The sequence below is a fragment of the Stegodyphus dumicola genome, chromosome 1, assembly GCF_044657685.1.
Source record: "Stegodyphus dumicola isolate Sdum_Otavi_A_Nest chromosome 1, ASM4465768v1".
Lineage (NCBI taxonomy): Eukaryota > Metazoa > Arthropoda > Arachnida > Araneae > Eresidae > Stegodyphus > Stegodyphus dumicola.
Window position 1 is genome coordinate 22,384,687 of NC_140768.1, and position 21,223 is coordinate 22,405,909.

Genomic DNA, 21,223 nt, shown 5'->3' on the forward strand with positions numbered 1-21,223 from the left:
ATACAAGCAAAAATCTTGCATCATAGAAGTTAAGAGTGTCAGTTTTATTCTTCATATGCCAATAACGAGTTAACAAGAGAATCGATCAGCCACATAGAAGTGTATAAACGACATTTTTCATTCAAGGTGAAATATCTTCCTTAAATGAAAATGATAGACATCTCAAGTCTAGAGAATAGATTTTTGAAGAAAAGTTTTTAAATTTCTAATATTTTATTCTTATGACCTTTTTATTTGGTAAAATGTGGAAAATGTCAGTCGTTTAGCTGCAGTAACAACACACGTAATTCACTGCAAATGGCTTTCGAAACGTGATTCAGTAATCGTCAAGAAAACATACGTTGTAGATTTGGACCACCATGTCTGAGCAATGTATACACTTATGTGACAAACAATGGCTTACAACTTAACTTCCAAATGTTTTGCTGATATAAACGGCTTTTATGATCTTAGGAGTTGAATTAGTCACATTTAAGCTATCAAATAAATGCAGCATCAGCGTCCGAATATATGGAGCCGCTATAGGAAAATGTTCATCAAGGGTTAGAAATCTTGGCGACTGAACGGTTCAGTTGCATGAGTTTCCCGTTTGCCTCACAGTGATAACGTCCATACTGTCCTTAGAAAGTTCAGATTTGAACAAAATTGTGATTAATTTGAACATTTTTGAAGGTAATAATTATTGATCAATTTATATTTTAATTGTTATGGCATATTTTATTGAATTATATACTTTTTTTTTTTTTTTTTTTTCGGTATAAAATTGACATACCTTTAGCCTGTTAAAGCTGAGTAAGAGGTGGTGTTATATCCAAAGAAATGCAGATAGAAAGCTTAAAAGTTATCACTGTGCTTTACCTTTTATATATAATCTGCGTTTATTCATTGCTACAGTTGTGACAGTTTTTAATCCTAGAACCGTCTGATTGTTATAAAAAGAATGAAACTTCGTAATAGTATACAAGAACGTTTAATTGAAATAAAGACGAATAAGAAGACTTCACGCAGTCTCTTTTCAATGGGTTTAAATTATGGATACTATATCTTATGGATTTGTAATCAAACACTTGCCTTCTGAGCCTCAGAATAACGTGCTTATCACTTTATATTAAATAAAAAAGTTACTGAATTTAATTTTGTGTGGCATGAGAGAAGCATTGATAGAAATACACAGATTGCAAATAAAGATTTGGTATTTTACGACTTAAAAATGTGAACTACAAAAGCTTACGCTTTCAGAGAGTGAAGACGTCCAAAAATATTCATAATGCATGGCACATAAATATTCATCTATGTTTTTAACTATTACATTTTGGAATTTTAGTTTGTTTTTTCAATTATACTTGTATATTTTAACTTATTTAAACATAATACTTCAATTAATATCAATATACTTTTTTCAGTTTTAAACCCCTAAACATAAACTACGCGTGTAGTAAATGGAAGGCATTATTATAAATTTATTATAACTGCTGTATCATAACGAAATTCTAATTACAGATGAACCATCTAAGCCTGGAAATGCAGAAGTGACAGACTGGGATTTGGATATGGTAGAGCTGCAATGGACAAAGCCAGAAAAAGATGGAGGATCGCCTATTACTGGATATGTCATAGAATATAAAGATAAATTTTCAAAAGAATGGTCTAAAGGAGCGGTAAGTGTAACTAAGGCAATAAAAAAATTAAACGTAAAAGTCATTTGAAACTCTGAGTTTTGTTTTCATCGTGTTTTATTTTAATAGTTAGTGCGTTCAATTAGAATTTATAAGAAATACATACTTTAAGCTTTAAAAAGCTAAACATTTAATAATACAACTGTGTTTTCTTAAATTGGAAAAGAAACAGGCTAGTGTAAAATTTTAAATTAGGCAAAAAAAAGAAACATTAATTTGAAGTATAGATTAATTTCTATCGATTTCGAAGACAGATATAGATTTCTCTTCTTCAAGAGACGGGCCCACCAGCGGCCGAGCGGTAAAATCGCTGAACACTGGTAGTTCGGTCCGAGGTTCGAATCCCGCAAACGGGCTGGCTGCATGGGTGTTTTCGTGGCTTTCCCCATGTGTAACGTGTATACGAGCCAGTTTGCCTTAGAAAGTCCTCCACGAAGGCATCCCTCCCCTTAGGCAGATAGCCCTAGTGTGCTTTGCCATAATCAAATACACCACACCACTTCTTCAAGAGACGGAACAACAACAAACTCCCCCCAAAAAAAAATTGAAGATCTACTATACAAGACAAATAAAAAATTTATTTTAAAGTAAATATTTAAAAAAGTCTGTGTAAGAGTTATTTTTTATATTGCATAAGTTATTTTTTATATTTGAAACAGATTTATTTATTATGCAATTTTTTAATAAAAAATGTATTTGCTAGGCAGTGCTTTAAATCGTAAAAGGAAATGTCAAATGTTGTTTTGGCGGCTATCATTAAAAGCCTTGTCTGAAGATCAGTTACAGCTTGATGATAGCAAACAGCATTTATCTAGTGTTAATTTGCATACTGTTGGATAATGTCACGTAAAATTATTATTGATGACGAATAATCTTTGTATACACGTAACTTTAAGTAGCAACGAATCCAAAAATCACAGATTTCAAGGTTTAGAGAATTAAATAGTCATTCATGGTGAAAATAATCGTCTATCACAAAATTATCTTTTGGGCACTCGTATTTGTTCATCAATCCCAACAGTGAAACCTAAAGAACGATGCTAAGTAAGATCCTCAAAGATCTAACTAGACAAAGAAATATCTTGATGTAAATTACGGTGTAATTAATCTTGTGTATCAATTGAGATGCAGTCGCAATTCGTTCTATGGCACAAAGTTCATTTTTATGAAATTATAAAGGTAAAGCTGTTTTACTTAGAGATAACTGCTTTTTTCCTTTCAGGAACTGCCTCCGACTGCACTGAAGGGGAAGGTGGAAGGTTTGAAAGAGGGAGTTCAGTATGAATTCCGCATAAGAGCAGTGAATAAAGCAGGTCCTGGTGAACCCAGTGATCCTACAAAACCAATTATCGTGAAAGCACGTTTCGGTAAGTTGTCTTTATTTGTAAAGCGCTTATGGTTTAAATATATATTCCATCAACAGATGACACTATGCAAATTACGAAGTTTTTGATTACTGAAGCTTTTTAACTTGTGTGGATTATATAGGCGAATTAAAGTCGAAAGAAATAGTCAGTTTAAATATTAATTTAAGAGTCAGTTTAAATATTAATTTAAAATATTAATTTAAATATTAATTTAAATTAATAATTAATTTAATTAATAAATATTAAGCATTAAGAGTCAGTTAAATATTAATTTAAACTGACTCTTAATGCTTAATCATTTTTAAAATTTCAAATAAAATTTATGCTGCATGGGACGATACAGAAATATTTCTTTGTACAGATATTACAGATATTTTTTATAATTTAAGAACCTAAAATAGCTGCTTTTAATATAAGATATTTATAGTAACCCGCCTCCTCGAGTTATGTAAATAATGCTTACCGTAAGCCTTTACATAACTTGAATTGTACGTAAGTCGAATTTATAAACTCTTTAAGTGTAACTTCGCAAGCAGGTGCAGTATTTATTATCATTATATGTACATTATTTACCGAACAGTGTTTTATAAATGAAACTTCATACATAATTTGTACTAAAAATATAAACTGTAGTAATATGGGAAATGTATGATAGAATATAAAAACAAACTGAATTAGAATTTTTCGAAAAAAAATTGTGGGAGTTTTAGCTTTACGGTTGGAGTGTAAACGCTGTAGGTGGATGACTGTAAAACGAGAAACTGTTCTCTGGTAACTTCTACTCTTGTCGATGTTGAAGGCTGAGAGTAATCGGGGTCGTCTGAAACGTCATCCTGACACTACTGTAAGCTGCGTGTCGCAAATATATCTAGGCAAATATATCGCAAATATATCTGTGTGATCATTTCCCTTTTGTCACTGTAGATGTCTTTGTAGGTATACGTATTAAAATGAGTGCAGCTGCTAGAATTCTCAAACTACTCACTATTCGGGATTATCGATTCTAAATTTGCTAGAACCATGCCTATTAGGCCTAGGTTAGACCTTTTCTTTTAATGCTTTTTTAACGTTGCCGGTTCATTACCGTAGTATTTTTTTCAAAATTTGAAAATGCCTCCAATTGAATAATGGCATCATCAGTAAGTTCTTAATCGCTTCTTAAAAGAAAGCGACTTTGAATTCAGGCACAGGCCTTTTTTTTATCTTTTTTATGTTGGCAGCATCTTCTAAAGCAAAGTTAGTTTCCTCAGTGTTAAATATTTGTTCTGGTAAATATAATTTTCTGGTCTTCATGCATATAGATATAATTTTCTGGTCTTCATGCATATAGATATAATTTTCTGGTCTTCCTGCATAGATATAATTTTCTGGTCTTCCTGCATAGATATAATTTTCTGGTCTTCATGCATATAGATATAATTTTCTGGTCTTCATGCATATAGATATAATTTTCTGGTCTTCATGCATATAGATATAATTTTCTGGTCTTCATGCATACAGATATACTTTTCTGGTCTTCATGTATATAGATTATTTTTAATTTTTCTTCTAAAGTAATTTCAGATTTTTGTTTTTTAGATTTATTCATTCTGTTTTGCTTTTAAAACTTATTTTATGTATAAAGAAACAACCAGCACTAATTGTTGCAAAATAACTGTGCGAATATATTTTTAATGCAAAAAATATGGGTCGAAGAAAAGAAGGAAATTTTTACCGAGTCTTTATTTCTAGTTGGTAGATTTCAATTTGAATGTTACAGGTTTTAAGCACTCACGCAACTAAGAATTTTTGTATATAGAGCATTATGTTGGGGAAGGGTTACTGTATAGTTAAACAAGATCTCAATAATGAATCCTTAACATAAAAAGTGTCAGAAATATATGCGACAAACCAAAGATTGCCAATGAAAACTCTATTCAAAGTGAAAAGATCACAATGGGAAAGAAACATAAAATAGAAATTGCATGAAAATAAACAAAAGGTTTTAAATAAACATTCCTTCCTTCTTTATGAGAGTAGAAATAAAGTAAAATCCTTGAACTTAAACATTTTACTTCTTAGGAGTCACTCCTGTTGCAATGAATAATTCTTAGTATGCATATTTATTATATAATTCATGCTATTAGTTTTGCTTTTTAAGACTTAATTTATGATATCTATGGAAGAATGTGCTTTGGCTAAGATTTCGGATTCAGAGATTTTTTTCGATTTCATTCTTGTAGTTCTTTAAGAAAGATTGGCTTTTCCTTTATTTGTGTAACATGATGTCTTATACAATTCGTCTCGTACTTCTGCTTATATGTTTCAAATCTGTATTTGGCTACGTACGAAAGAAGCTAACGTAAGTTAGAAATTTGCATGTGATTCCTTCCAGAGACAGTTCGTAGGTTACCGATACGTTTTCTTTTTCATATGCAACTATAAAATATACTGCGTTAATAATGTATTATATTACAAACGTCACAACATTGGGTCTATAAAGTAATAACTAATAGTAATTATTACTAAATTGTGTCAACTATTTTTTCATTAAACTATTATGCACTTACGGTACAGGATCTAACTCTCTTTAGCCACATAAACTGATTTAGATCCTATTAATGAACCTGGCGACTTCTCGTATAGGCGTGAAATAATACCAGCACAGAAGAAGGGTGAACATAACCTTTATTATTTTAAGCTGTGAACAGAAAAGGCACGTACTTCGTGCTTTACAATAACACTGACAACTTGCCGTGGAAGCTAAGAATTTGTAACACAAATCATATCAAGTCTAATAAGAATAATGCTGGATTAGCACGTTTAAGTTACAGCTAACTAGGGTCATTCGACAAACTAACAGGCGTGATAATTATTGAAATGGGCCAAAAGGCGTGTCAGCGTAACAGCAGGGTCAGAAACGAAACGTGCTTTGGCTAGCGAAAACACGCTCATAATAAACTCCAAGATTTATTATTTAAATACTCACCTCACTTAAGTTTAAATTTACATCCTGGCTAAGAAATGCGAGGGAAAGTTGAACAGTTCAGGAAAGTTAACAAAAATTTAAATAATAGGTTAAATAACTAAGGGAAACTCTACATCGGAAACTAGTTTAAGCGGAATTTTTTGTTTCAAATTTGAGCATCTTCATTGTTGTGAATTCAAAAGCTGAAAACAAGAAAGATTTAATTGGGATGGCATGTAGTAATTCCTAATTTTTTAACACAAACTGTTGCTAGAGATAAAGGTTGATTTTTTAGTTATTTAATTCGGAAGCAGGCAGACTATCATCTGCATAAGTAAACGAAAAATTAGCCTTCGTAAAAAAACCTTTCTTGTTCTTTCTCCTCTCCCTCCTTCTCTCTTCTTCTTCTCTTCTATAAATAAGCTATAAATGCAACTATAATATAGAATATAGATTTTGGAAGCTATATAAGAAAACATCGTGTTACTTTTTCGTTTCTTAAACTGACAATAAGCATCTCACAAAGAATTTTCGCTTAAAAAGAAAAGAACTAGACTCTGTGTTTTGCAAAGAAGGAATTATTCAGAAGGAATTTATTGCTTCCTCGTAATAAACGTTTTTGGCTCCTTTCTGACAATACAATTATCATCAGCCCTTGATTGTCAAGAAAAATTTGATTCAAGAAAAAATGATTTTTATTAATCACCAGAGAAATTTAGTAGATTTTGGTATGTTTTTTAAATGAAATTTTATATTAAAGAACGCAATTCCGACGTCATTTCAAAAAATTCAATAAGAGAATGAAACATCATTCCAACAGCTGACTTTTGTGAAATCATACTGAATTTTTACGAATATAGATGTGTAGCTATGAAAGGAATCCCTGCAGACGTAAAACCAATAATAAAGTTCTTTTCTACAAATAATTTTTGTATCTTTTATGGCAAAATAGTTCAGTTTTGAAGCTTTGTAGGTCACTGTATAACATAAAGTAATATTTAGAATTAATATTCTATTATTTTGACTACATCATGCTTAAATAATTACTTTTTCTTTTAGTGAAACCTTTCATCATTGGAGATGACCTGAAGAACATCGTTGTGAAGAAAGGTCAGGTCATCAAATACGATATTAATATCGGTGGTGAACCTCCGCCCGATATTAAATGGGATATCAACGGTACTGAACTTTCTGGAAGCAAAAGGTAAATTGAAGTGAAATAGTTTGTAATGCAGAGTAAAAATTTTAAGATACTTACCCAAATCATAGTATAAAATTCCAGTTTTATTCTCCTTTTATTTTATAATGCTTTTATAACGAGACCGGAAAATTTTAGAATTATTATTTCCATTATATTAGCATTCTATTAAAATTAAATCAAATATAAAGAAATAAATAAAAATGTTAAAAAATTAAATTAAATTAATGGTGAATAAGTAGGTATAAAATTTAAATGTGACAGAAATTAAACGAACTAATAAGCAAATAGACAGTAAGTAATAAACTAAAATATAGCATCATAAAAATTAAATAAAATAACAAAATAAATGAAAAAAATTAATTTAATAGAAATAAAATGTGGCATAAAGGAGAAAAGAAAAATTTTAAACAGCATTCTTCGCTATCAGATAAAAAAGCATCTTCCCTTTAACCTAATATTCTGCAATATTCTTCATAATTTTAATGTAGGTATTTGAGCTACTCATTTATCATTTTCCTTCTTTTCCAGGATATCAATTGATAAATCTGCAAGAAATACCATCCTTACCATCAAGGATGCCGAGAGAACCGATTGTGGCAAAGTGACTCTTACCCTAACCAACACCATTGGTTCATGTTCAGCTTCTGCTGATATAGTAGTATTGGGTACGTATATTTCTCATCCTAAGATATTTCTACCTATTTATTATCAATAACGTCTGTGTACGCGCTAAATTCTTACAGTTACGTGCGAGAAAACAAGTAAGTTCTCACGGTTGAATTTCTACAAAGACAACGTGAAGAATTCCCTATAAAATACATCTTAGGTGATTTTCAGGAATTAATAAACTCCTAATACCTACCCTTAATATCTATCGTTTTTAGTTAATTCTGTTAGTTTTCTCATTTTTAGCTAATTCTTAGTTCTGTTGAAGAAATTACAGGTTGAAGGAAATTAATTAGATCAAAATAGAGGAATTAACAATGATAACTTTGACGTATGTTAAGATATGCACAGGGGTTGGACAAAAATATGGAAACACCTTTAAAAAAACATGTTTCTTTGCTTAATATGGTGTAGGAAACCCGTTGGCATCCAAAACAGCTTGCAGTCTTCTCGGAATGGATAAATACAGTTCCTGTATGTTTGCCAAGGGAATGTTATACCATTCTTCCTGCAGAACGGTGGCAAGTTCAGATAACGGTGTTGGCGGTGGATAACGAGAACGCACTTTCCGTTCCGATGTAGACCACAAAGTTTCGATAATATTCAGGTCTGGTGACTGTGGTGGCCAGGGGAAATGGGACAACTCATCCCCGTGCTCAGAAAACCAGTCCTGGACAATGTGAGCTGTGTGAACAGGGGCTTTGTCGTCTTGGAAGACACCATCACCATCGGAGAACAAAGTTTGTACCATGGGATGAACTTGATCGGCCAAAATGTTCACATAAATCTTGGCAGTCATGTGTCCTGACACAGTTATCATGGGGCTAGCAGAGAACCACGATATGGCTGCCCGAACCATAACAGAACCCCCGCCATGTTTCACTCTTGGCAACAAGCAGTCTGTATTATAGGTTTGAGATGGCGTTTTCCAGACGTAAACTCGGCCAGAAGTGGGAAACAATGTGAAAGAAGACTCGTCAGACCATATTACTCGCTTCCACTGCTCTATAGTCCAGGCTTTATGACTTAAACACCACCTTTTCCTGTTACGGGCATTAGCATCACTGATGAGTGGCTTCTCAATTGCAGCACGGCCAGCAATTCCCTGTTTATGAAGCTCCCTTCTAATTGTTTTGGTACTCACAGGGTTCGGTAACACAACATTCATTTCAGCAGTAACTTTTGCAGCTGTGGTCTTCTTATTTTTAGTTACAATTGCTCTTAATGATCGTCTGTCACGGTCACTCGGGACACACTTTCGTCCGCGCTGTGATTTAGCAGATGATGTTTTTCCGCTTTTCAAATATGCGGAATAAATCTTCGATACAGTACCTCTTGAAACACTAAACACCTCGGCTACCTTGCTTACGGAAGCACCTACCATACGTGCTCCAACAATTTGCCCACGTTCGAAGTCTGTTAACTCTGACATAATGCAATGACAACCTCACATAACAGTACTCCGACAACAACTGAACTGTTTAGCACATTTACGAAGTTGTATAGGTGGCGTCAGTAGTCAAAAACGCCAGCGCCACCTACATATTTCATTAAAATCAATCTTTCTTTTCAAACATGCATTTCACAAGGTGTTTCCATATTTTTGTCCATCCACTGTAAATACACACACTGAAATGTACGTTTTGTAGGATTATATTTAATTTCTGTGTTGGATGCTTATAAAAAAGTTAGAGAAGAATTTAGTAAAAGAAAATACGTGAATAGAAATTTTGAGACTGGGCAAAGTGGCACAACCCTGAATGGAGTAACGCTACTTTAAAAAGCACAACAGCCTAACGCCATCTATCTGAAATTTCACATTAAGTGACACATAATTTATATTCGGAAAACAGAAATTCGTAAATCCTTCTTTGTATAAAAGTTTTTGGTAGAAGACATTTTCCTGGCTACTATAAAGTTATCCAGATTTTTTTTTTTTTTTTTTTTTTTTTTTTTTTTTTTTTTCATGTTATGAACTAGATTTTCTAAATGCTTTTTTTATTCGTAAAATTCTTTTCTTCTGTTCTTTTTTAATTAATGATCCGAATTGAGCCCTTATTTACTTATTACTGCCTTAAGCAAATTTGACTCTTGATTTGTTTCTCAATGACAGTTTCCTTAAGAGATGATATTGGGATTAGATACTTCGCTTCTTGTCATTAAGCTGCCACATTATTTCAAAATCTCAAAATTTCTTTTATCATAAAAATGTTTATTCACATTGTAGAGTATATGTTAATTTATAATAGTTATTTTGATTTTTAAACATAATTCTGTCTGTTCATGTTTCCCACCTACTATTCCCTACCAGAATATGCTTATAGTATCGCGTTACATGCAAATGAGGTAGAAAGAATATTTAAAGCAAAGTTTCACTTACTTCCGCAAAAGAGCTTAGGAGTCCTTAATGGCACGTGTTTGCCGTCAGGTTACTTCGTTGTCTAAAGCCAACTACGCTTAGTACGGTTAATTTAATGAAGGGCCAACTACGTTAGATAATTGCGTGCAACTTCGGCTAAGTTCAGTTTAGTTTAGCATTAGATTAATTTCTTATTTTCTTATCTTGGGTTAAATTCCAAGTGGGGGCTTTTCTGTAAGCCCGAGAAAGGAGCCATCTGTGTCCTTAGTTTGAGATAATAAAAGGTGAGATTAAACCTTCTCTGACTTTTTATTTACTGAGTGATAAGTTCGCTACATAGTTCAACTGGGTTTCTACTAAGCTAAGCGTAGAAAAAGCAGTTAGAAATATTACAAACATGATCAAATTTTCTTTTTCTTAGTAGCAGTCAAAGAAGAAGGTACAGTGAAAACGTTCGAAATGCGTACTTCTAAATTTATATACGTCTGCCAATTATGCATGTTAAATTTTTAATTTATTTTAATTTGTGTTATTCTAGACGGCTCCTTATTGAATTAGGCTAAACTTTGCCCTCTAATAAATCACTCGCAAATCTGGACGAAAATTGCATAGATAAGTAACAAAAATTGCATAGATAAGTAAACCACTTTAGCAAAAGTACTGATAAATACACTTTTAATTTGTTGACAAAAATAGTAATGATACTTAAATGTTTCTGAGACTCGAAAGTAAAACAGAGAACTGTGCATTGCAGAATAACACAAATTACTTTGCTAAGATTTAACAAAAAGACGAATTCCTCAATTTAAGGGGTTATATTTCTAGCACACTATTATCAGAAATGAAAGTTAACTACATATATTAAGGTTTATTGGAATAACTGGCACCGAACTGTCGCGTAGGAAAGACGAAGCGAAAACACAAACCATTGTTATAGGATATTGGGTATTTTAACTGTTACATTAAGAGGCACAACGTCTTTTCTGGAAATTGTTATTGTAAGGATATTAATCAAGCAGTTTCAAAGGAGAATCAAAAGGGAAATCTAATGTAAAGAAAAATTCAAAATCCCAAAACAGACAGCTGTTTTCTAGATATATTATGATCTTTAGTTGAGATCTCTCATGCCCTCTAGTTCTTCAGCCTTTCACTTCAAGCGCTTAAGCTCTTCTTCCTCCTCATCCTGATAGCGATTTGAAACAAGGAGTCAAAATGGCCACAGCTTTTAAATTCTGATATGCTGAAAGTGAGAAACCATTGGCAGGAGTAGGAAACATATACTACATAAATCAGTATATCAGAAAAGTAGTCGCTGGCAAGAAATTCAGCAGAGGCAGTCGAGTAAAAAATGGTATGCAAGTATTCAAAGCAAACGTTTTCGTGCAGAAAGTGAGATTACCAAAACTTCTGAAACATGATAGGATCTATATTAAAGTATTATGAACCATTTTTAGTTCTATCTCGGCAGGTTTTAATAGTAAAAGAATATTACATTGGATTTTTTTTTCTTTGTCAGAACAAAAACAAACTGTCTAAATAAAGGAAACAATAATACTCATCAATATTTTAAAACTGGAAACTATTCAATTTTACACACAGGGAGCAAAATATAATTTGCTAATTTTCTGTGTTTTCTTTTTCCAGACAAACCTGCGCGTCCAGCAGGACCTCTGCAGATCGAGGAAGTACGGGCAGAGAAAGCGGTCATCAAATGGGACTCGCCTAAAGATTCGGGTGGTAGCGAGATCGAAGGTTATATTATTGAGAAGATGGATGCAGACACTGGAAGATGGGTACCAGCCGGAGAAGTGGGACCCCACGAACGAAAATTCACTGTGGAACCTCTTGTTCCCAAAAAGAAATATAACTTCCGTGTAAAGGCCAAAAACAAGGAGGGTGAATCTGAGCCCTTAATGTCGGACAAACCTGTCCTCGCAAAGAATCCTTATGGTAAGAATATTTTAAGTATTTAGTGATGAAAATAGCCTAGTCTTCTCATTTTTCCTATTTTACGTTACACACATGATACAAACCACGCGGCCTGGTAAATTAGCAGTTTAAAAAATTATCACCGTCAGGGCGACCTAAAATAAGTATTTATCATTAAAATTATAACAGTTTATTCCGTATACTATGAGATTACATTAATCTTGAAAAATTCTGTTAAAGTAACTAGCCTAATTAACAAAAGACATTTCTTGCTTGTACATTATGTACTTCAGCTTTAGAATTTTATTATCTTGTGAAACTCCAACTTTAAATGAAAATAAAATTTATCGTGTTATAAAATAGCTATGCGTTATGTAATTTAATTGTTTTAGTTCTTATAATTATTTCTATGCTTATTTCTATATTATAATTATTATATTATTATCAAATTATAATTATTTCTATAATTACTAGTTTATTAAACTAAATTGGGTCACAATTAATGCATTCTTTTTAAATGAAACACACTTTGAAAAATGTTGAATTAAAAAGTGTTTAAAACTATGCATATTAATAATACATGTGATTTTCATTTATATGAATCTTAGAATTCATGAAAGTATAAAGTGGTTTTTATTATTAATTTCTTAAAAATTCCCTTTGATATTTCTCAAATTTTCTTTTCAGTACCAAAACATGTTGAAATACTCCTTGCCTCAGTTTCTTAAAATAAATTTAGAAAGAAATAAAAATAATAACATTAACTCTCTTCTTTCGTGTTTTGTCGAACTACTAAGAGCTGAGAAGTTCTTTTTACAATGAAATTTTTCTTCTGTCTTCTTTTGCAGACGAGCCTGGTAAACCTGGAAGACCTGAGATCGTAGATTATGATAATACGATGGTAGATCTGAAATGGTCCCCACCATCTAGTGACGGTGGAGCACCTATCACCAATTACGTCATTGAAATGAAAGATAAACTCAGCAACGACTGGAAAGAGGTGTTGAAAACCGACGGTGGCAAATGTCAAGGGAAAGTCAGTAATCTCCAAGAAAACTCATCTGTCCAGTTTAGGGTCAAAGCGATCAACAAAGCAGGACCTTCTGAGCCTAGCACAGAAACACCGTTGCACATCGTAAAACACAGGAATTGTACGTATTTAAATTAATTCACGCTCTTTAAAATATTCTGTTTAAGTTTCGAACATATCTACATGAACAAAAATATTCGACTGGCATACTTTAACACGCAATTTTAGTACAAATCATAGTTTTATACTTTGATCACGCATAATTCAGTTGTCTCTGGCAAATAATTTAATATCCAGTAAATATTTCAAACCGAAGATCTGAAACTGCCATCTGATAGGAGATTTAAGAAATAGGCTTTTGCTACATGTACTGCTATTCGTATAGTTCTTATGTAATTATTTCTGCTTCTGTTATTAAGCTGTAGAAACACTAGGTTATTTCGGAAGCAGGAAAGATGAAAAATGAGCAACGCCTTCGCCGGGAATCGAACCACAGACCTCTGGAATACGCACCCAGCGTGCTGACCACTACACTACAAAGTCAAGCTAAGAAGGCGAGAGAAATACTTTATAAAGGTATGGCTTAAAATAGGAAATAAAATTAAAAAGAATCCTACATTATGGACCAGGCTAGTCACACTACTTAGAAAATATTTTGGGTCAAAATATTTTTATTGATTAGTTTTCAGAAAAGGTAAATTTTTTGCTGTTTCAATACGCAAAAGCTTGAAATTTACTTTTAAATTCCTTATTAATGTAAAATCTATGGCTTTGAGCTGGTATATCAATATTCGTATGGGACTCGAATCTTAAAAAACAGGCTGCAATTTAACTTCTAATTCTTAATTTAATTAGACTACTGTACTGTTATGTGCAAAAATTATCTAAATAGACCGATTCTGAATTCTGACAATTATTTCAAGGCACATATTAATATGTGAAAGTTACTTAAATTTTCCTTACATTAGTATGTCACTTACATATGACAAATTCTATGTATGAACCGTACGTCATGAATGTAGGGGAGCATTTCATGAGTAGAAAATCGATGTTTTCACAAACGAATTTTTTTACTTGAGTATGCGCTTGTGACATGGAAACAATTTCTCAAATTTTCACTCTTTTATTTAAATTTGATTAAAATTCCACTAGGTACGTTTTAGAGCTTATTTAATGAAATTATCAAGTATTTAAGGAAGCGAAAAGCTTATTTTAACATATTTTTTAATTGGTTAGTAAAGGATTATTTAGAGCAACTTATTTACACCGCGTCCAAAAAAGTGTTCCCACCTTTATTTTTCCAACCGTTGATTGTAGACGTATACTTTTAAATGATGCAAATTTTCAGGGTTTGGTATTTTGAAATAAAAGAAATAAGTGTTACATAAAAACTATTTTCCTTCTCTTTTCGGGAAAATTTTATACTCATTAAAAAAAATAATAAAACGCAAAAGGTTTAATTCTCGTATGACAAAAAATGAAAGGGATATTTAATTTCAAAAATGCCAGTTTTTGACATCGTTTTCAATTTAAATTGAAGGATCTGTTAATAAATAAATCAATAATTCGAGTTCGGTTATTATAATTCGATTAATTAGCAATTCGAGGTTGATTTTATCCCCTTACATGCCATTCAAAGATATTCTTTTGGGATTTTTTAGTGCCTTGAATTGATCATTTTGTTAAATTTGATAAAGAAATTTCACACAAGAAACTTATAAATTTCCAAGCTCTAAAAATACGTTTTTAGTATTCTTTTGGAGATTTATTACTTTGGAATCATAATCTTATAATCATTCAAAATAATCATTACACTAGAAATTGTTTTATTTTTAATTAATGCAAATAATGTTACTAGCTGATTATATGCTTATACAGAATCCTTTATATATATATATAATTAAAAAGCTAGGTAGTAATTACTATATAAAAAAGACCTATTTGGTCTAAAAACGTTTTGCGCAATATGCTGCAAAGTTAAGGTAATGAGAAGAAGATAAATTATATATATATATATATAATTTTAATTTACTAATTAGTTTCTTATGAAACAATACATATATTATCAAAGGGGAATACTCTTATTAACATTGTTATATTTCAAATTACACTCATGTTCATAAATTAAGGATAATGCAAAATCAGGCAAAGGAAGAGTTAGAAGCAAAACAAATTTGACTTATTTGTAAATCGTATTTATTAAACAAAAAGTAAAGAGCAAAAAAAGATGCTATATGTTTGATATTATTAAAAAATTAGCGATTTTTTCTCCCTGGAACAAATTACAAAAAAAAAAAAAAAAAAAAAAAAAAAAACTATTTACAAAAAACCAATATTACATGGTTGGTATGATTATTAATACATTGTATGTCTCCCAGACGATGCAATACAGTCCGTACAACGCCTAGGCATGCTGAGTATCAAATTATCGATCTGATCTTGGGGGATATTACACCACTCAAAAAGCAATGCTCTCCGAAGTTCCGGTAGACATGTAGGAGGAGGTTGACGGGCTGCAACTCGTCGGCCAAGCATGTCCCATAAGTGCTCTACTGGATTCAAGTCCAGTGAGAATGCTGGCGAGTCCATACGGGTGATATCCTCCGATTGAAGGCATTCGCTTACGATGTTTGCACGGTGAGGACGGGCGTTGTCATCCATAAACACAAATTGTGCACCCATGGCGTCCCGAAACAAACGTACATGTTGTTCCAGAATGACGTCCCGGTAGATTTGGCATGTCATGGCTCCAATTTGAACATGCAGGTCAGTTCTGGAACCCAGAATAATTCCACTTCAAACGAGCACTCCTGCACCACCGTAACGGTGTCGTTCAATGATGTTTTCTTGGTGGTAACGGGTACCTGGAGCTCTCCATATGAAAGTCCGGCGAGAATCAGACTGCAAGCTAAACCTGGACTCGTCGGAAAACATCACACAAGCCCACTGTTGCGGTGTCCACAATGCATGCTCTCTACTCCAGGCTAACCGCGGGTGACAGTGAATTGCAGTAAGTGGAACGCATCTGACAGGTCTACGAACATCTAGACCAATCTGCCCTAAGCGTCTGTACACGGTCTGCCGTAAAATTGCTGTACCAGTGGCTGAAGAGGCAGGTCTGAGGCTGTGCTCCGTCTGTTTCTTTTGGCAGTAACTGCCAAATACCGGTCCTCGTTCGGCGTTGTAACTCTGGGGCGACCTGTGCTGTAACGTCTACTCACATTACCATCATCTTGGAATCGTTGCCAAAGCCTGGAGATGACACTCTGGGCAATTCAAAGTTCGTCTGATACTTCCAGTTGGGTACGCCCATATTCCAGACGGCCGATCATTCTACCACGTAAAAAATCATCCAAATGCGTCCTTTGTGTCATAACTATTCGGTTATTGCACTGAAATGCTTATAAAGCGCCTGCGAACAATTTTACTTCTTTGCCTGTATTCCTTATATACTCTCTTACACTCTCGTCATTGTGACGTACCATCAGTGTCATCTGGTTACTTCCTGAAATTTGCATATGATTCTTGAAGATGTGTGTAGTGATTTTACAGGTGATATATTTATTTTAGAGTTCGATTTCCGCGTGACTCCGAATTATCCTTAATTTATGGACATGAGTGTAAATTGAGAAAGCTAAGAAGAACGTAAAAAAATTACGTAAAAGTCTAAGTAAGTTCCAAGTTACAAATTCGTAATTATTTTTAAGTAATATTACATTTTTTTTAATTATAAGAAGTTCAGAAACATTTTTATAAGTACTAAATTGTAACATTTAAATTGGTCTTTTCAATTGATCATTTTTAAATAATTTTCTTCACATAGATTTAATTATCGTTGCTAAATTTTTGTCACAATTTTATGCATATCCGTTATTATTGGCCGTTGCTAGTAAAGCAATTTTTCCATACCAATTTAATTTTTTAAAATTAATAATAGTATGATGTAATAATAAATGGAACTACATATCCGTATTTTGAAAGTTATCTTTTATATTTTCCAGTGAAACCTTACATCGACCGAACCAACCTGAACAATGTAGTCCTCAAAGTTGGTAGATCTCACAAGTTCGAAGTCGACATTCGAGGTGAACCTCCTCCTAAAGTTGTTTGGACATTTGGCGATGACCTCAAACTTACAAATAACGATCATATCAAAATTGATAACAGAGATTACCATTCTGATATTTACCTGAACAAGCTGACCAGAAAGCATTCTGGAAAATATATAATAACAGCGACGAATGCGTCTGGAAAAGACAGTGTCTCTGTAGATGTAACCGTATTAGGTAAGATTATTCGCATATTCTTTCTATCTCTATAACATAATTTTGGTTCCTTACGTTTCATAAAAGGCATATTTGATGACGTACTACTTATCTATCAAACATATGTATGGATTTAGAGAGAAAAAAAAAAGGTGCCGGAGTTTAGAAAAAAAAAAAAAAAAGATTATAATATAATTCTGATAAAAGGAAATGGACAATAAAGTTTTGCAAATTGAAAATATTAAATGCTGGAAAGTTACAAATTTGATTCCTAGAAACTTATTAACAGCATTAAATATTTTGCTAACTTATACAGCTTTAATTTTTATTCCTATTTTTATCATATGAATTTCCTTCTAGGCGCACCATCCAAACCTGAAGGTCCCTTGAAGGTATCAGATGTTCGTAAAGAAGGATGCAAGCTGAAATGGAGCAAGCCAAAAGACGATGGTGGACTCCCCATCAAACAGTATGAGATCGAGAAATTAGACAAAGAAAGCGGACGCTGGACACGTTGTGGAAAGACGGACGAGCCAGAGTTTGAAGTAACCGGACTAACACCAGGAAAGGAATATTTGTTTAGGGTAGTGGCTACCAATGATGAAGGAGAATCAGAGCCACTGGAAACTCTAGAGCCCATACTAGCTAAGAATCCTTATGGTTGGTTCTTTGAATGAATTTTTTTTTTCATTTAAACGGAATTCTTTTCATTTTCTTCAAAAATTCTACTCATTTTAATATTTGACGTAATTAAATTCGTTTTGTACGTAATGTGTTCTAATTGAATGTTAAAGAGTATATAGGTACTACTTGCATGAATTATTGATTATTCTACGCTATAATTTCTAAAAATCACATATTTTCAATAGTTTGAACTTTTCAGTTCTTAATATGATTCTTTCTTACAACTAATCTCTTTTTGGAACGTTTTAGATGAGCCAGACAAACCTGGTACTCCTCAGATTGTAGATTACGACAATATTAAAGTTGATCTGAAGTGGGAAAAGCCAAAATCAGATGGTGGAGCACCTATCACTAAGTATATCATTGAGAAGAAACTGAAATCCAGTCCGGACTGGGAGAAGGCTCTAGAAGTGCCTGGGGATAAGACGCAGACTGATGTAGCGGACTTGAAAGAGCGTCAGGAATATCAGTTCCGAGTTATCGCCGTGAACAAAGCTGGACCTAGCGAACCGAGTGATGCTACCAAGATGCACCTTGTAAAGCACAGGAGATGTATGTTTCTTCTGTCATTTTTTTTTCTTTCAAAAATCTAATCAAAATTGGATGCGCACTCATCTTATATTCATCTTAGTGCTTTCTGCCCCGTGAAACGTTTTATCTTTCATTGGTTAGAACACACTCCAGAGAAATTAATACTTTTTTAAAGTGCGTTTTAAATATATCAAAGTTTTTCACTTGAAAACCCTGACTGTATTATAAGCCTTAATATTCTCTTATGTTCATGCTCCAAATAAAGGAAACTTCAAGATCACACCATGTCAAAAAGATAAAAAAATAATATAAAATTTGGAATTTGTTCTCACAGATAATTATTGAATAAAGTGTTCGGATATTTTGCAGAGGGCTATCTAAAATTTTAACACAATGGTCAAAACATTTGAAGAAAAAAAAATTAGAGAAATTGATAGAGTTATTTATCATTGCACATAGTCATGTCTGGAAGAACGTTATCAGGTGGTATCCATTCTTATTAAAAAGTACAAATATTAAAAGTACAAAAAAATAAATTAACACTTGAATAAAAAATTTGATTAACCGAATTTGAGTGCAGTTATTGAATAACTTTCAAAACTGCGGAAATTATCCCTTTAAATCGCATTTAGTGTAATCCTTTGTTTACGTTACAGAGAAGAAAATAGATTACTAAAACTGTATTCTTTCTACTCTATACTGTTTTGCTAAGAAATCTTCATAACTTATTTTTCCAGTGAAGCCTTACATCGATCGAAGCAATCTGGATACCATAACAGTAAAGAGGGGCAAGGTTATCAAACTGGAGGTGAACGTTAGAGGAGAGCCACCGCCGACAATAACTTGGAAATTAAAAGAAAAAGTGAGTCGATAATGATCTCTATAGATCACTATAGATAATAGATTAGATATTGATCTCTATAGATCACTATAGATAATAGATTAGATAATGATCTCTGTAGATCACTATAGTTAATAGATTAGATAATGATCTCTATAGATCACTATAGATAATAGATTAGATAATGATCTCTATAGATCACTATAGATAATAGATTAGATAATGATCTCTATAGATCACTATAGATAATAGATTAGATAATGATCTCTATAGATCACTATAGATAATAGATTAGATAATGATCTCTATAGATCACTATAGATAATAGATTAGATAATGATCTCTATAGATCACTATAGATAATAGATTAGATAATGATCTCTATAGATCACTATAGATAATAGATTTGATAATGATCTCTATAGATCTATATACACGTTACAGATAGCACAGCATTCTAGTCAGTGCGTGTTTTGGTGAACTTATCCTCAAGTTATTATCAAAGAAAATTTTGTTAAGCTTAATTAAACTTAGTTGCATTCACTGTTAGAGAAATCATAGTGCTTAATTTCATAACAAAATAAAAATTAAATAATATAATGAGGCCGTAATTTTATTTATATTAAATTTCTATTTTTATTAAATATATTAAATTTCTAAAGTATATTAAATTTCTAAAGTTTGACACGTACCAGTAGCATAAGATTCAAGTCAGTCAGTTTGTTGGAGAATTTATGTATCCTATCACTTCGGCTGCTGTATGAGTAGATTTATTATTGAAGAAAATTCACACGACCTTATATTTAGCACTTTTCTGATTTTTTATAAAAGTGTAATTTCCATCAACACCGTCACTTGGCAACCTTAGATTCGAATGATTTAGTATTGCATAAGAATATACGTTAAGTTTTAAGAGTTTGTAGAGTTCCTCATACTTTTTGTCTAAGATGAACGTCGAGGAACCTATTGAACTGCGTAGCAACTTATTGCTGAGTTCAAACAACTAAAACATAGACTCAAGAAGGGTTAAAATACCCTTTATTTTACTCAATTAAGAACGACAGGCGGCCCCCTTCTGGGGCTTACAGGAAGCCTCTACTCGCGCTTTAACCCAGAATAAGGAATAAGAAACTAAACTATAACTAACTAAACGAGACTTAGTTGAAGCTAAACACAAGTACCTAACGCAGACTTAGCCCGAAGGAAAAACATGCGCTACTAAGGATTCGTAGCACTCTCTAGCGAAGTAAGCTGAACCTTCCTTATATACTTCTAACTCATTTGCATTCAACGCGATTCTAAAAACTCATGCTGGTAGGGAGTTGTAAGTTTGAACAAGAATTGATAGGAAAGGTTTTTAAAATTAAAATAGCTGCTATAAAATTAAAATATAGCTTTCAAGCTATGTTACTGAAGGTTATTCTGACAGAGAATACGATTGTAAATAAGCCTGTCTCTAAAAAAAGGTAGAAATTAATGATGAATATTCAAAATAGGTGAATGAATTATATGAAAATTTAAAATAGGTGAATGAATTATATGAAAATTCAAAACATGTGAATGAGTTATATGAAAATTCAAGGTATGAACGAAAAAAAGTCTAATTTTCAATTGACAATCATACAATTATAATCAGTTAAGTTATTGTCTGATTTTTAGAAAAATTGATGTTCAAATTGAGGCTATATAATAGTAAATGAATCGTTAACGTACATTCGAAAAAAAAG

At 32.5% G+C, this 21,223-nt stretch overlaps 1 protein-coding gene and 1 long non-coding RNA gene across 3 annotated transcripts in view; one reads left to right on the forward strand and one right to left on the reverse strand.

Moving 5' to 3' along the window:
- The window catches only part of LOC146999057 (uncharacterized), a 114,228-nt gene extending 103,857 nt beyond the window's left edge, over positions 1 to 10,371 (reverse strand). Inside the window, exon 1 of the long non-coding RNA XR_015040358.1 lies at positions 10,238 to 10,371. This is a non-coding gene — a long non-coding RNA (uncharacterized LOC146999057). The remainder of the gene's footprint in view (positions 1 to 10,237) is intronic.
- Positions 1 to 21,223, forward strand: part of LOC118188284 (twitchin-like) — a 384,165-nt gene that overhangs the window by 158,941 nt on the left and 204,001 nt on the right. For both annotated transcript variants that reach the window (XM_085813574.1, XM_085813575.1), the window contains 10 exons: positions 1,501 to 1,658; positions 2,899 to 3,043; positions 7,050 to 7,194; positions 7,720 to 7,856; positions 11,861 to 12,166; positions 12,994 to 13,296; positions 17,177 to 17,461; positions 17,801 to 18,100; positions 18,374 to 18,676; positions 19,393 to 19,517. In XM_085813574.1, coding sequence (XP_085669700.1) covers positions 1,501 to 1,658; positions 2,899 to 3,043; positions 7,050 to 7,194; positions 7,720 to 7,856; positions 11,861 to 12,166; positions 12,994 to 13,296; positions 17,177 to 17,461; positions 17,801 to 18,100; positions 18,374 to 18,676; positions 19,393 to 19,517 — 2,207 coding nt within the window. The remainder of the gene's footprint in view (positions 1 to 1,500; positions 1,659 to 2,898; positions 3,044 to 7,049; positions 7,195 to 7,719; positions 7,857 to 11,860; positions 12,167 to 12,993; positions 13,297 to 17,176; positions 17,462 to 17,800; positions 18,101 to 18,373; positions 18,677 to 19,392; positions 19,518 to 21,223) is intronic.